The sequence below is a fragment of the Equus przewalskii genome, chromosome 27 (assembly GCF_037783145.1).
Source record: "Equus przewalskii isolate Varuska chromosome 27, EquPr2, whole genome shotgun sequence".
NCBI lineage: Eukaryota > Metazoa > Chordata > Mammalia > Perissodactyla > Equidae > Equus > Equus przewalskii.
Window position 1 is genome coordinate 35,402,420 of NC_091857.1, and position 15,084 is coordinate 35,417,503.

Sequence of the window (15,084 nt, forward strand, 5' to 3'; positions counted from 1 at the left end):
TGTTGAGGTAGACCTGTATTGCTATATTGCTGTATTGCTATAAATTTCCCTCTTAGTACTTCTTTTGCTGCATCCCATGAGTTGGTATGTTGTGTTTCCATTTTCATTTGTCTCCAGGTATTTTTTTTTTTATTTCTTCATTGTTCTGATGGTTGTTCAGTAGCGTGTTGTTTAGTCTCCACATATTTGTGACTCTCCCAGCTTTTTTCTTGTAGCTGATTTCTAGTTTCATAGCATTGTGGTTTGAAAAGATGCTTGATATGATTTAAGTCTTCTTAAGCTTATTGAAGCTTGCTTTGTTTCCCAAAATTTGGTCTATCTTTGAGAATGTTCCATGTGCACTTGTGAATAATGTGTATTCTGCTGTTTTTGGATGGAATGCTCTATGTATCTATTAAATCCATCTTCTCTAGTGTTTCATTTAAGGTCACTGTTTCGTAGTTAACTTTCTGTCTGGATGATCTATCCAGTGTTGTAAGGGGGGGTGTTTAGGTCCCCTACTGTTATTGTATTGGTGTCAGTTTCTCCCTTAGGTCTGTTAATAGTTGCCTCATATACTTTGGTGCTCCTGTGTTAGTTGCATATGTATTAATAAGTGTTGTGTCTTCTTGGTGGAATGTCCCTTTTATCATTATATAGTGCCCATCTTTGTCTCTTATTATCTTTTTTACCTTGAATTCTGCTTTGTCTGATGTAAATATGGCTACACTTGCTTTCTTTTGCTTGGAGTATTAGCTTACATCCCTTCACTCTGAGCCTATGCTGTCTTTAGAGCTGAGATGTATTTCCTGGAGGCAACATATTGTTGGATCTTGTTGTTTAATCCATCCATCCATTCTGTATCTTTTGATGGGTGAGTTCAATCCATTTACATTCAGAGTGATTATTCATATATGAGGGCTTAGTACCACTGCTTTATCTCTTGTTTTCTGGTTGTTCTATATTTCTGTTGTTTCTTTTTCCATGTATTTCTGTTTGCCATTTCTGTGAGGTTTTCTCAGTTTTCTTTTTATTTGTGATTTGTGACTCTGTTCTGATTTTCTGTTTTGTGGTTACTATGAGGTTTGTATAAAAGATCTCATAGCTAAGATAGTCCTTTTTCTGATAGCCTCTTATCATGTTAGCCTATGCAGGCTCCATCCTTTTCCTTTTACTCTTCTATGTTTTTGTTGTCACAAATTATTCTTATTTGTGTTGTGAGTTTGTGACCAAATTGAAGTGTTTATAGTTATTTTTGATGCTTTCTTTCCCTTTATCCTTTACATTATAATTAAGTCTTTGCTAACCTGTTCTGATATAGAGCTGTGATTTTCTGACTTTATCTGTCTCTTTGTCTCTTTGTTCAAAGCTCTGTAAACCTTTGCTTTTTTGTTTTGGGTAGGAGGGCTCCCTTCAACATTTCTTGTAGGGCAGGTCTAGTGGCAACTGCCTTGGCTTTTGTTTCTTTGGGAAAGCTGTTATTTCTCTGTCATATCTGAAGAGTAATTTTGCTGGATAGAATATTTTCGGCTGGTAGTTTTTGTCTTTCAGTATTTTGAATATACCATTCCACTCTCTCCCAGCCTGTAAGGTTTCTGCTGGGAAAGCTGCTGAAAGCCTCATGGGGGTTCCTTTGTAGCTTATTTTCTTCCATCTTGCTACCCTTAATATTTTTTCTTTGTCATTGAATTTTGATAGTTTCAATATTATATGCCTTGGAGATCTTTTTGCATTGATGTAATTAGGAGTTCTATTAGCTTCATGTATTTGTATGTCTAGTTCCTTTCCCAGGTTTGAGAAGTTCTGAGCTAGTATTTCTTGGAATAAGCTCTCGGCTCCTTTCTCCCTCACTTCTCCCACTGGGATACATATAATCCTTATGTTACTTTTCCTAATTGAGTCATATATTTCTCAAAGAGTTTCTTTATTTAAAAAAGATTTAGTTCTCTCTCCTTCACCTGAATCATTTCTTTATTTCTATCTTCGAGGTCACTAATTCTCTCCTCCATAAGGTCTGCTCTATTTTTTATGCTTTCTACATTATTTTTTTATCTCATTGATGGTATTCTTCATCTCCAGAATTTCTATTTTTTTTTTTTAAAGATTTTATTTTTTCCATTTTCTCCCCAAAGCCCCCCGGTACATAGTTGTGTATTCTTCGTTGTGGGTTCTTCTAGTTGTGGCATGTGGGACGCTGCCTCAGCGTGGTCTGATGAGCAGTGCCATGTCCGCGCCCAGGATTCGAACCAACGATACACTGGGCCGCCTGCAGCGGAGCGCGCGAACTTAACCACTCGGCCACGGGGCCAGCCCCTCTATTTTTTTTTTTTCAGAACTTCAATCTCTTTGGTGAAATATTCCTTCTGCTCATTAATTTTATTCCTGAGCTCATTGAACTGTTTTCCTGAGTTTTCTTGTAACCTGTTGAGTTTCTTTGTGACAGCTATTTTGCATTCTCTATCATTTAGATTGCAATCTTCTGTGACTTCTGCTTTGGTTTCTGGAGAGTTGTCATTTTCCTTCTGTTCTGCAGTGTTACTGTAGTTCTTCACAGTGTTTGATGAATTGATCCTCTGCTGGCACATTTCTGGTAGTAATCACCTTCTCTTGTTTGCATATGGCTTTGGTTACTTTTCTTCTGGTCACCTGGCTCTTTTGTTCCTCCACTGACTCTCCATGGACTCGGATGCTGTTGTCCCATGCACCACCTGTGTTGCTGTTCCCATTGTCTGTGGGTGCTGGTTGCACTGTTGCCAGGGGTACTGGGTTCACAAGTGCCGCTGTCACTGGTGGGGGCCTGGGGACCTGGGGACTTGTATGCAGCCTTCACTGCCAGTGGAGTTAGCGTCAGAGGTGCCTGTACTGGGGGCTGGGTGCTCCTACCCTGTCTGCTCACAGTTGTGTGGGTCTTGCTACTCCCTTTGCTGCTGCCCTACTAACCATCATGGGGTGGGCCTGCCACTGTGCTGCTGCCGCTACCCCTCAGGCATGCACCTGCATGTGGGGCCACTGCCCTGGGGTGCTTTTGTGAACACATGCACAGGGCTGCTGCTGACCAGTACTGCTGCCCTGGGCATGTTTGTGTGAGCGTGGGGCTGTCCCCAGTTGCTACCACCACTTGGGCATTTGTGTGCAAGCTATTGCCACCTCCTGGGTGTATGTACATGTGTGGCTGCTACCACCCTGCCGGTGTCCAGGTGCGTGGGATTGGGCTGCCCTCACCTCCACTCAGTCTCATGGGCTGCTACAGGACGATCTGCACCCTGGACTGCTGCCCCCAGGGCTGAGGGAGGGGGCCGCTTCCCTAGTTCCACTGCTTCCATCATCAGATATATAACTACCTGGATCTCTTAGGCATCCTGTTGTGCCATGTAGGGAATCCTCTCTTGGTCAGTGGATGCCTGTTTGGTTGTGATTTAGAGGGGAGAGACAAAGGGAAGCTCTCACTCCACCATGATGCTGACATTACTTGTAGATGACTTTTAAAGATCTGCCTAATTCTGATACTTTATAATTCTGTGAGCCAAGGATGAAAGTTTAAGTTCTTGCTTACTTAATATATCCCACCTCCTCCTAAGAGGGACTTGAGGCAGGAGTAGGATACATAAATGCATTCACTCAACATTTTATTGACAGATTGAGTGCTGCCACATGCCAGGCAGAAGTCCAGAGACTGAGGATGGAGCAATGAAAATGGCAAAGTCCCTGCTCCCTCAGGGAGCTAGTAGAGCTGGTGATGGTAATATCCAAGGTTCTTCAAAGCTTACTTGACCATTTGAGGCTTATAAGTTCTCTGAGCAATTACTTTCTCTCTTTAACGTCTCTTTCAAGAAATTCAGGTCAGTTCAGATATTGATAAAGAGTCCTAGGTCCCTTGGTAATTGCTGCTAGCTAACCTGTAAAAGTTGAGACTGGCACTTATTTCTGTAAAACCCCCTACTGCCCTCCAGGCTAGCTCTAAGGACAACCCCATTTTTTATAGTGTATATCTTGTTAATGCATTTGTTTCAGCTGAATACAGTTAATACAAATAATTGGATCTAGAAAATGTGAAACTCTATGTAGTTGATAGTTCTATGTTGCGTATTGTGAATTTTAATTTGCTCTCAAGTGGATAAGAAGAAAATTAATGTTTTTTGATATCCAAGAGTTAATATCAGATTTTGTATGTTCATTTATCCAGTCACTTAACACATGTTTTGAGCTTACACCTTGGTTCCAGACAGTGGCTAGGTCCTGGAGATCCAAAAATGAATAAAACACAGGTTGTGCCCCAGGAACTACACAGACTAGTCAGGGAGACAGGTAAGTAAATGATGATTATAGGAGCAGATAAGGGGGTCCCCTAACTCAGCCTGATGAGTCAGGAAAGTCTTCCTTGAAAATAGTATTTTAAGCAGTGTCCTGGAAGGTGTGGCTAATGTGCAAAAATTGCATGTGATCCATCTGGCTGAAATAAAGACTGTTGAGGCAAACAGAGGCCAGATTGTGATGACCTTTCAACCATTCTAAGGATTATGGATTAATCTTGAAAGGATGGAAGTTTTTAAACACAAGGGTAGCATGGGATGGTTTCTTGTCTTTTAGAACACTATCTCTGGCTACAATGTGGGGAACAAGTTGGAGATGAGGAATACTAGAGGTAATGTAACCCTGATGAAAGAAGGTGGTGGTCATGGCAGGGGAGGGACAAGGCATGAGCAGAATTAGGCAATATTAAAGAGGTACGGTCAACACATCACTGAGAAACGAACTGCTGAATCTTGCGACAAGTGCAGGACTCTCTTTTCCTGGACATTGTTTTAGCACTAAAATTTGGTGTGTTGCCAGTGGTGTTTAATGTAAGGATTAGTCTGGAGATTCCCAGTGCTGGGAGAACCTCTTGGGCTGACTCAGCCTTGACCAGCTGGATCAGACTTTCATGTTCTGCATTTTCTATGCCAACCTCAGAAATCTGAGAGTATTGTTCTGGAACTGGCCAAGAACAGGAGGCTGGGCCGGGGAATGCGGCAGTGTGGCGGGTCCTCTATCACTGGCCTTCCATGATTTTGCCTTTTCTGTTCCTAATCTTGAGAGGCAGCATGGTGGAGTAGGAAGGATACTCAATTAGGAACCAGGAGCCTTGAAGCAAGTCCTCACTGTGTTGCTTACTTCTCCTGTGACTTTTGGCCAATTGCTTAACTTTGTGGTCTTGGTGTCCTCATCTGTCCAAAGAAGGGACTGGGTGATAGCATATACTCAGCTGCAAGATTGCTCTCCATGCCCGCAGTCCAAGATGCCACGAGCTCACTGCCTGAGTTGCAAGGCCTTCGGAAGTTTTAGGGCCTGCTCTTTAGAACTGCATCTCTCCACTTCATTAAAGCAGTTGTGGTACTCTGCTCCCAGAAAGCTTTATCTTAGAGCCATTTTGGGAAGGGATGGAAAAGCTCCTATTTCCTTGCATTTTTAGGAGATATAGTCTAGTTCTGTTTCTTTGATCTGAGGAAATAGAAATTCCAGTGGGTTGGCCGAGTGGAGACCTGTTTGAGCCTGCGATGGTCTCACCCTCTCTTACCTTGCAAGTTTCTCTCTTTAACCGTAAATCTGTGTTTAAATAATACATGGTTCAGAAATGTCATCATTTTGTTCTGATGGAGGAAAGTTTTTGATCTACTTTTATTAATAGGTTCAAAGCTGAAATAAAGGCATACTTATAAGGACATAAAGGTAGAAAAGATAGAGTTTTGTTCCAGTTTTCTAACTGCTTACATATATGGTCTGAATTTTACTGGATCTCTCTATAGATCTGCAATATGCTTTAGATATAGAGAAAGAATTAAACATAGAATTAAGCAGTAGTATTAAATAATTTTATTGTCTCAGGCATATGAGTGATGGAAAAATGTCTTAATCTCATAATATTCCAAGAGCTTGAGATATAATGCATGAAATAAGTAGGCATTGCTGAGTTATCGTATCTTTGCTATACATATATTTTATCGATAAATAATGTATTTCATTTTGATGAACATGCATTTATTATAGTTCACTTAATTTTTAGATTCAACTTAATACTTATGTGAATTTATATTTTTTCTTTAATTTTTACTTTGGAACTAAGGAAGAAGAGGCAGAGACAGCAACGGAAGAGGTACAGTAACATATTTAACAGTTGCACTTAATAAAAACACCTTTGACGTGAGAGAATTGCAGCTTTAGCCACATTCTCCTTGTTCTTCATGGTATAAAGAAGCTGATGCAACCCACGCTCCCAGAATATCCTCCTTTAGACTGCTGAGAAGACAAATAAAATAAGTTGGAGACAGATAAATTTATCAAAGGGAGGTGGGTAGAGAAATAGGGCTTGGCTATGGATTTTTTTCTGAGCCTCCTATGGTGAAGGTGTCTTCAGTGACGTCCAACCACGTGGGGCCAGGTCACTAGGTAGAGACTTCTTCTCCATTTCTCCTTCCCACCCCATTGAATAGCACACAGTTTATGCAGCTTGCATGGTGCTTGGTGGTGGTGTTATGGTCACCTCCTGTTCACATCATTGGTGCGGGAGTGATTCCCTCTGTACGGTTATGGGGATGGTTGATGCACAACACCTGACAGTGGACAGATGAGATTGGCAGTCATTTATTAGTCACATATTCTCAAAGCCCAGGGGAGGAGGACATCTGCACAGTTCAGGGCCACACGAGGATTGTGTTTGGGAACAGCATGAACAACCAGAGATGGCAGGAGGCAGGCTTTGTAGGAACAAGAGGATGAGGTGTCCCCTGGTTCCCAAGGAGGATGTGATAGGCTTGTTTGAATACTTCCGAGGGGTACGCAGGCACTGTGCCTAGTCCCTTGTTGAGAAGGATTGGTCCTATAGGAGACCTAATCTGCAGGAGCAGAGTGGGAGGGGAACTAGTGATTAAGCCATTTCAGGCCTTCCTGATTTTACCAGATGTCAGGGCAGCAGACAATATTGAGTCTTAATTTTAGGTCTTGCATCTTTTAGGTCTTAGACACCATGAAGTTTAAACATGCAGCTCATTATTAAGTCTCTGGAAGATGTATGACATTAAGAAACCCCATGGTTCCAGGGTTTCTGGTGGCGATCTATGCAGAGAGAGCATTATTGATTTGGGAAGAACTTTGAACCTGCCTCCCCAACTTGAGGTTATATTAGAACAGTGGTTCTCATCTCCTGTGTGTGAGCATTAGAATCACCCGTGGTGTTTTTGGACCCTCCAGAAGCCTGCCTCCATCAGCCAGTGAATCAGACCCTCCAGGACTGGGCGCTGGCACGCCTTCAGGTTGTCTGATGGAGCTGAGGTTGAGAGCCTTCATTTTAGGAGCCAGGACTGACAGGCATGAGAGATCATATCGAGATGCATCAGCCTTCACTTCCTGTTTGGGGCTTAGCCTTCCTCTTTGCTGTCCCTACTATGGCCATGAGAGGAAACACTAGCAACAAGAAAGAAAAGACTATAAAAAGAATTCAAATTAGGAATGTAAAAGAAACATATATATTCACAAAGATGAAGAATTTAAGAAAGAAATGTCTTAAGTGAATAAGGGCAGAATAAGAAGAACTGAAATAGAAGACAATCAGGATAAAAGGTTAAGGAGTATACAAAATTAGAAGAAACTATTCAAAAATTGTGAGTGCTGAGTACGTAAGATTTAAAAGTGCAGTTACAACATTAAAAGAAAAATTAGAAAACAATATTAAGGATAAAGTTTAAAGCAATAAAATTTCTCCTCACGTGTAATTTAAACTGTCGTTGGACTGGCTGATGTGTTTGTTTATAGAGTCTATGTTTAAATAATAACCAACATCCCCAGTACAGAAGAAGACCTCCTACGCCTTCTTTGGAACTGGAGGTTGTTTGACCAATTGAAGAAGTCAATTAAAGTGGTAAATCATGATAACGTAGGGGCATTAAGCATTCAGACTTGAAATATATAAATGTATATATACTGCCAATTTTTTTGATGCTAGACAAAGACCTTTTCCCCAGAGTTCGATGATTAGAATTAGCTATTGTCTTTCTAACATAAACATAGTCATTTGTCCATCTAGAAATTCCAGTTCTGGTTTCTTTAAAATAGAGCAGAAGTTTAAAGACACCTGCAAAGCAGTCTGGCTACATAATCTCTCCAAATTTTATGAGCCTTCCCTGTCACCCAACTTTTTTGGCACCTCATTTGATGACAAGTTTTTAAGGTGACTTACATGTATTGGGTTTTCCCCAAGTATTGCATTAAGTTTACATAGAAAAAAACGTTCTTTTCATGTTCATATTTATTGATTTCCATGCTGTTTATTTAAGTTATGTAATTCCAATGGGACACAAATGTGGGAACTTACATAACCCACGCTGGTAAATGAAGACTTCGCTGGGTCGTGATGCCAAACCTGCCAGTTGCAAGTGCTCACCATGCTCTGGTTATCCATCAGCATAATTTAAGAGAGAGAATACAGACTCTAGCAGGGGTTCTCAAAGTGGGGTTCCTAGAGCAGCAGCATCAACTTCACCTGGGAACCCCTAGAAATACACATTTTCAGGCCTGCCCCCAGATGTCAGGAATCAGAAACTCTGAGGTGGAGCCCAGCAGACTGTATTTTCACAAGCCCGTCAGGTGGCTGTGATGCTCTGTCAAGTCTGAGAACCACTGGATTAGAACCTACGTTCTAGGTGATCCGATGCGTTGTCAAATGGAGGTCGATTACAAGGACTCCTCCTGTTTTGCTGCTCGTCATAGAAAGTCCATCTAATTTCAAAGACAATAACGTTTACTTTACATTAAGAACCTGTGTTTGGTTAAAAAAGAAAGCCCTTGATTTTCTTTTGGTGATTGAAATGAGTAATGGGAAATAAGTAGGGAGAGAGAGCAAATGCAGAGATGGAGGGAGCTCTTAAACTCCGTTTCAGTTTTCACAAAGGAGTCCTCTCTTTCCCATTCCTTTCCTGCATATTGAAACATTCCAACTTCAAAGAATGATCTTTTTCTTGTTTGAGAAATTTTGTTTTGCTTCCTAATAGGGATTGGGGAGGATTCATTATAAAGAGCTTTATGGTAATTTTCATTAATTCAGCACTGCAAGATCAGCATGCTATTTTCGTATGGCTCACAGGGTGGAAGAGGTGTTACATGTCAAAATGAAGCAGAATTGAGATTCTCACTCGGCTGTTTGCCTGTTGAATCTGCTGTTTATCAGTTGGGATGTGGGGAGTTTTAAATTTAAACCCTAATAGGGACCTAATCATGGGAATGTGTAGATGAATCAGTTCAGAGAATGTTAGTGAATTCTAAGGGCGGGTCCAAAGTGACATTCTTGGATTCCCTCCCCTCAGCTAAATCTGTTCCTTTCATTGTAATCAAGAGTTTTAAGAATGTTGTTTTTGAACATTTTTGAATTAATCATTTTAAAATACTAATCAGAGAGCTAAATTAAAATGGAGAGCTCAAGGGTAGGGAGAATAATTTACCAAAAGTCACATGTATTATCTGGGTGTTTCTGTGGATGGTCATCAACATTAAAGAGGGTCCCAAATGTCAAAAGAAACTCTCCAAAGAAACTTCTGTTGATTTTTGAAATTACAAAATAATTCATGATCTTTATAGAAAATACAGATGAAAGAAGAAAATAAAAATAGCTTCTAACCCTGTTACCCAGAGATAACCACTAACTGCACACGCACACGCACACATACACATCATGCACACACTCACACACACATAGTCATCAAACCTTGCTGAATACTCCTCTGTAATCTACTTTTTTCGTGTAGTCTATCTATATTTTTTTGGGAGTGGCAGTAAGTATAGATCTACTTCATTATGTAATGTTACTTATCAAACTAATCCCTATTCTCAGACCTAAAGATTATTTCTAGCTTATTTTATGCTGTGATTTTTCATTATCTATAAGTTATAGCCTTCCAATAATTCTTTCTTTAGTTTCTTTCTTGTCAGGCAAGCTTCTGTTTCTAAAAATCTCATTTTTATGCATAAAAATAAGACAAACATACTATTAATTTGGAAGTAATTTCAGATTAAATGTATATGTTGCCGATAACTTTGGCTTGAAGAAATTAGCTAGTTCTAACAAAATATCGCCAGCTTATAAATTTAAAAGCTTCCTCCCTTCTGAAAAAATTCTATTTGCTGAGATTCTTTTTGTATTTTATTCTTCTAACTGCCTTCTGAATTGTTTGAAGATGATTTGATGACAGTGATCTGTTAATATGAGCAAAGACTGTAGGCTGAAGAGAAATCATGAAACTCGTTAGAATAATGTACCGCTCTGCATCACCAGTCCAAATTGCGGGCTCTGTGTTCAGAAAGATGATGTCTGTGTGTGGCATGTATGTTGTGTGCATTGTTTGTGTTTGTTGTGTGTTGTATGTATGTTTTGTGTTGTACGCGTGTTATGTTGTATATGTGTTGTGTGTGTGTTGTGTTGTGTATGGTAGATGTGCTCTGTGTGTGTGTATTTGGTGTGTGTTGCATATATGTTATGTGTGGTGTGTTGTGTATGTGTTGGGTGTGTGTTGGGTGTGTGGTAGGTGTGTTGGGTAGGAGGTGTGGGAGGCCCTCAACTCTAGCCTGAGATTTTCTATCCCTTCCCTCACTGTGTCTGTTGACCCTTACACTTCTCGATAATAATGTAATTTTTGTTAAAATAAGACGAAAGAAGTAACCGAGGAGGGAGCAGAAGGGGAAGGGGAGGAAGAGGAAGCTGAACAAGGAGAAGAGGAGGAGCCAGGAGAAGAAGAAGAAGACTCTTAGGTCTTTTCATGCTCGATTTCTCCAACTTTTCCAGGTAGCTGCATACATCTGGGGTTGAAAACCTGTTTATTACAGTGTGCGGTCTATATTACATTTCACTCGGTAATAGGAGAAGTGGATTCAAATGCAGGTCTATCCGTCTGTCTTCCCAAGGCCCTGGGACGCCCCTTTCTGGAATCACAGCGCTGGTGAAGTCTGTCGGACCCTTTTCTTGTACACTAGGGCGTGGAAGGCTGTGATTGATATGATTTCCAAGAAAAAGCGTAGCTTTGGGGCCAGGAAGAGTTTGTTTTGTACCTATTCCCTCCTCTTTCTCTCTGTGACCGTCATTTAAGTGAAGGCACAGGAAATGTTCTGTTGTCAGCACCCTATTGCACAGACTCCTCTGCTGACCAGTGTACTTGCATATCTGCAGGGGAATGACAATCGACGCTCATAATGATGGCCATACACTACAGCCTGAAAATCACAAAGCTGGCTGTTGTTCACGAAGGAAAATATGGCTGCTAGAGATTTAGTGATAAGTGCTTGATGGTACCTTTTCATTTATTCAATATTAACCGGAACACTCGTGTAGAAACGGCATGGAATAGGGGGAAGTTGCTCTAGGAACCTTTGACAAGTACGCTTGCTGCCTTGCAGTTGTAAACTTCTACTGACGATGAGAAATAATTATGTGATTCTTAACAGTGTGGCAAGTGCCGTGTCAATATATTGATAAGATAATGATAGTGTCTAATGATAGTGGATATTGAGGACCTGGGGGACGTACTCAAATGTTGTGGGCCATACAGATAGAGGGGATGTGTGACAACATCTAAAGATCATTATGTGCTATAAAAATAGCTGGTTTTACCAGACATTTAGCAAATAGCTATGTAAATGGTGTATTATTAATATTATTCAACTTTGCAACCAAATTTGAGGCAGCAGTTTATTCTCCAGGGCAGTGAAGTTTATAGTTTGCTCTGGTGCTATTGGGGTCCTTTTTAAAATTCAAATTCAAATTAAACATTTTGTTTTAGTCTCCTTACTGTCCATATTATGTCTCCACTGGAACACACAGGACAGATTTTTGGGCTGTTGACATTGGGGAGGAGAGAAAGAGGAGAGAATGAGGGAATAAGCGTTGAAGCACACAGTAGGTCTCCAGCAAAGCTCTGTGATAAATCGGAGCCTGTCTGGTGAAGGTGGGCACAGGGCTCAGTTGGAGAAGGAAAAAGAACCCCCCCGCCCCATGCTTTGTGAAGATTGGCACCGCACTGCTCTGTGTCCCGAAGACCAACTCAAATAGTGTGACTCTCCCCACTTATATACTTAACACTTGTAACTAGAAAGCTAATATAAGAAAAACAATTAATGTATTTTTAGGAAATCGTTTTTTAGGAGCTGGTGAGAGTAGCCATCACAATTTATTACTGGGCCATGAAAGTTTCATCGTTCATTTATTTAAATTACAGAGCAAAGTCCAGCCCGTCGTTTGATGTTTTCGTAGGTGGTCTCTTTCACGTTCTGGACACAGAGACGTCTACTTTAAGGTCCAATAAGGGGCTGGTCCCATGGCCGAGGGGTTAAGTTTGCGCTTTGCTTTGACGGTGCCTGGGGTTCGCCGGTTTGAATCCTGGGCACGGACCTGCACAGTGCTCATCAAGCCATTCTGTGGTGGCATCGCACATAGAGGAACTAGAATGACCTACAACTAGGATATGTACTGGGGCTTTGGGGAGAAAAAAAAAGGAGGAAGATTGGTAACAGTAGTTAGCTCAGGACCAATCTTCCTCACCAAAAAAAGCATTACAAAAAGAAAAGAAACTACATTAAAAAATTATAATTTTTAAAAAAGCCTAATGATGGTTATTTTGGAAGTGATCTCATTTATTTTGTTTTAAATCTTTTTCTGTTGTTACTATTGAGAAGTCTGTCGTCAGTCAAATTAGTGTCCCTAATCCCATATCTAAGGAATGGGTTGGGACCCATTTTTGAAAAAAAGAAAATCGGCAAGTTTACTTTTAGAAATTCTATCTGAAGAATGGTGGAAAAGGAAAATATGCTGATATTTACCCTTATACCAAAAAACCCCCAAACAGTAAAGGACTCATAGGTACTGTTTAAATCCATTTCTATTCATGTTGCTTGTCAAGTTCTTTAAAAATTATGCAATTTTAAATGTTAGAAACCAATGTGACCTCAGTAAAAAAATTATGCAGTTTGAATGTGGTAATTATAACAAAATGCTGCTTGTGGAATGGCACAGCTTAGAATCCTTCATGTGGCCAGATGGCTTTATAGGGCTGTCTTAAAAAAAAAGGGCAAAGACGGCTGTGGCTGCACCTTTTGCCTGTTTCTCTGATGCCTTCTAGTTTGGAAGCCAGTCCATAGCGGTTTGTTGTGAGGCCAAAGTGCCTGCCAGTGAAGGAGTGAATCAGACCCCTGACCCCGGAACACAGTCCATATCCTTGAAAATGCAACATGGCAGTGCAATCAGGCATTCAGCAAACCATCCAGCTTCCACAGACAAATCCATCTCATAGCTCCTGAATATGCCAGGCATTTTATTTGAAAAAATAGTGTTAGGGAGAACATGGCAATGAATAGAACTATGAAAGAATTCTCATTTCCCGTGTTTGAAATTGATGCTAAGTTGATGCCCTGGGAGAAATATATATATAGTGTGAGACTGAATTCTACTTCCCAAAGGGCTGCTACTTAATTCACTGTCCTCTAGAGTAGCGATGGCCGATTAAAATTTCCTCCTCCAGGACTAAGCTGTAAGTCCAGCCTCTCCGTTTTCTGTGAAGATGTAGTGGGGAAACAAGAATCGGAGAGGCTGACTCTCTTAAGGAGTTTATATATGCTGGTTCAGAGAAAGGATATAAACCTGGTCTGTTTTTCCACAAGAAAAGTTTAATTTTCTTTCTTTACACTTGGGAACAAACGATGAGTAGTGGTTTATAGAATAAAAGGCAATACTTCCTGTCGACGAAAATAATCCATAACCAATCTATAAATGAAAATTTGGGTGAGTTTATTCTGAGCTTAAATTTTAGGATTATAACCCGGGAGAGTCTTTCCACAAAGGAACAGAGCACTCCAAAGAAGTGGGGGTATAAGGGTGGTTATATACCCTCAAAGAGGGTGTTTCACATATGATTGAAATGTCCCTCCCACAATAGTCACAAGATTGCCCTGTTGGCACAGCACTTGATGGACACAGCAGGTAGTGGGTCTGCTATCTTGGTGGGAGCAGCAGCAGGCAAGTCTATTGTCTCCAGCTGGGCGGTCGCAGGTGAGCGCAGCAATCAGCTTCTAGCCTAAGGAAAGATACTTAATCCTTAAGGAGACGCCAACGTTAGGAGGGGGAGGGAAGTTGCACCTTTATCTCAAGGGCCTTTTGCTCTTGCCATAGGGAATCTCTAAAGCAGATATACAATGCATGCTCAATGGCCTTGGTCAGGCCCTTTTGGAAAGACAAGGTCAGGCCGAATTAGGTTTACAGCAAATGGCTTCCTCATATATTCCAATATATCCTATTACTTGCCATTTTTATTTGTCATTCCCTATATCGCATGTTAAATAATGAATATTGTGGTGAACATTCTCTGTCTCTCTGTAACAGTCTTTTCTCTAATATTTCCTCTTTCTTTTAGAAAACCCAAGGCATGAAGCAACATTTCAACTATCTCCCCACAAACCAAACTCAACCAAATGCTTTGGCCCAAAGCTAGCACCCTTCTCTCAGCACATCCGGGGTTCACCGAGGAATTGTACTATCTGACATGGTTAGATGTACATGGATATATCTACTTAATTATATCAACACGAAATTAAATGTGAAGACGACACATACATACCTTCATGTGCCTGACATTTGTGGCCTTTGCTTATTATTATTATTTGCTCTGCATGAATAGACCTTCTTACTAATACCCTGAAAAAAATGATTTCAAAATAGAGAACTTCTCTTTGTGATATGACAAAAGTATTCTTTGTATGTGCCTTATGCTACTTGTCTCGGAATTAGCTTTGCAAACGAAGGGCTTTCCAGAGAATAGTCATACCAATAAAGATTAATAGCAAATATCTTGTCCCAAAGAGCATTATTTCTGTATTTATAGTCCCTTCTTTTTAGATGCCCGGACTCAATCTGTCTGTGGCCACGTCTGAATCCTCAGCGGAACTTCTGGCTGCATTGGACGGATGCTTTTGGTTGCCCTGATTATTTGGTCCACGTTTTCAAACGACGCTGATCATCTTGTTACGTCATGTTTTGTGTCACACACCACTGTGTGCATGATCTTTGAAGCCTTATCGAAATGTAACTCTGTCACCCACATG

General features: G+C 40.7%; 1 protein-coding gene across 1 annotated transcript in view; it reads left to right on the forward strand.

The window, feature by feature from the left end:
• Nucleotides 1–14,827, forward strand: part of SH3BGR (SH3 domain binding glutamate rich protein) — a 49,550-nt gene extending 34,723 nt beyond the window's left edge. The window contains exons 6-8 of the mRNA XM_008538109.2: nt 6,080–6,109; nt 10,648–10,783; nt 14,397–14,827. Coding sequence (XP_008536331.1) covers nt 6,080–6,109; nt 10,648–10,749 — 132 coding nt within the window. The 3' untranslated portion in view covers nt 10,750–10,783; nt 14,397–14,827. The remainder of the gene's footprint in view (nt 1–6,079; nt 6,110–10,647; nt 10,784–14,396) is intronic.
• The last annotated feature ends 257 nt before the right edge of the window (nt 14,828–15,084 follow it).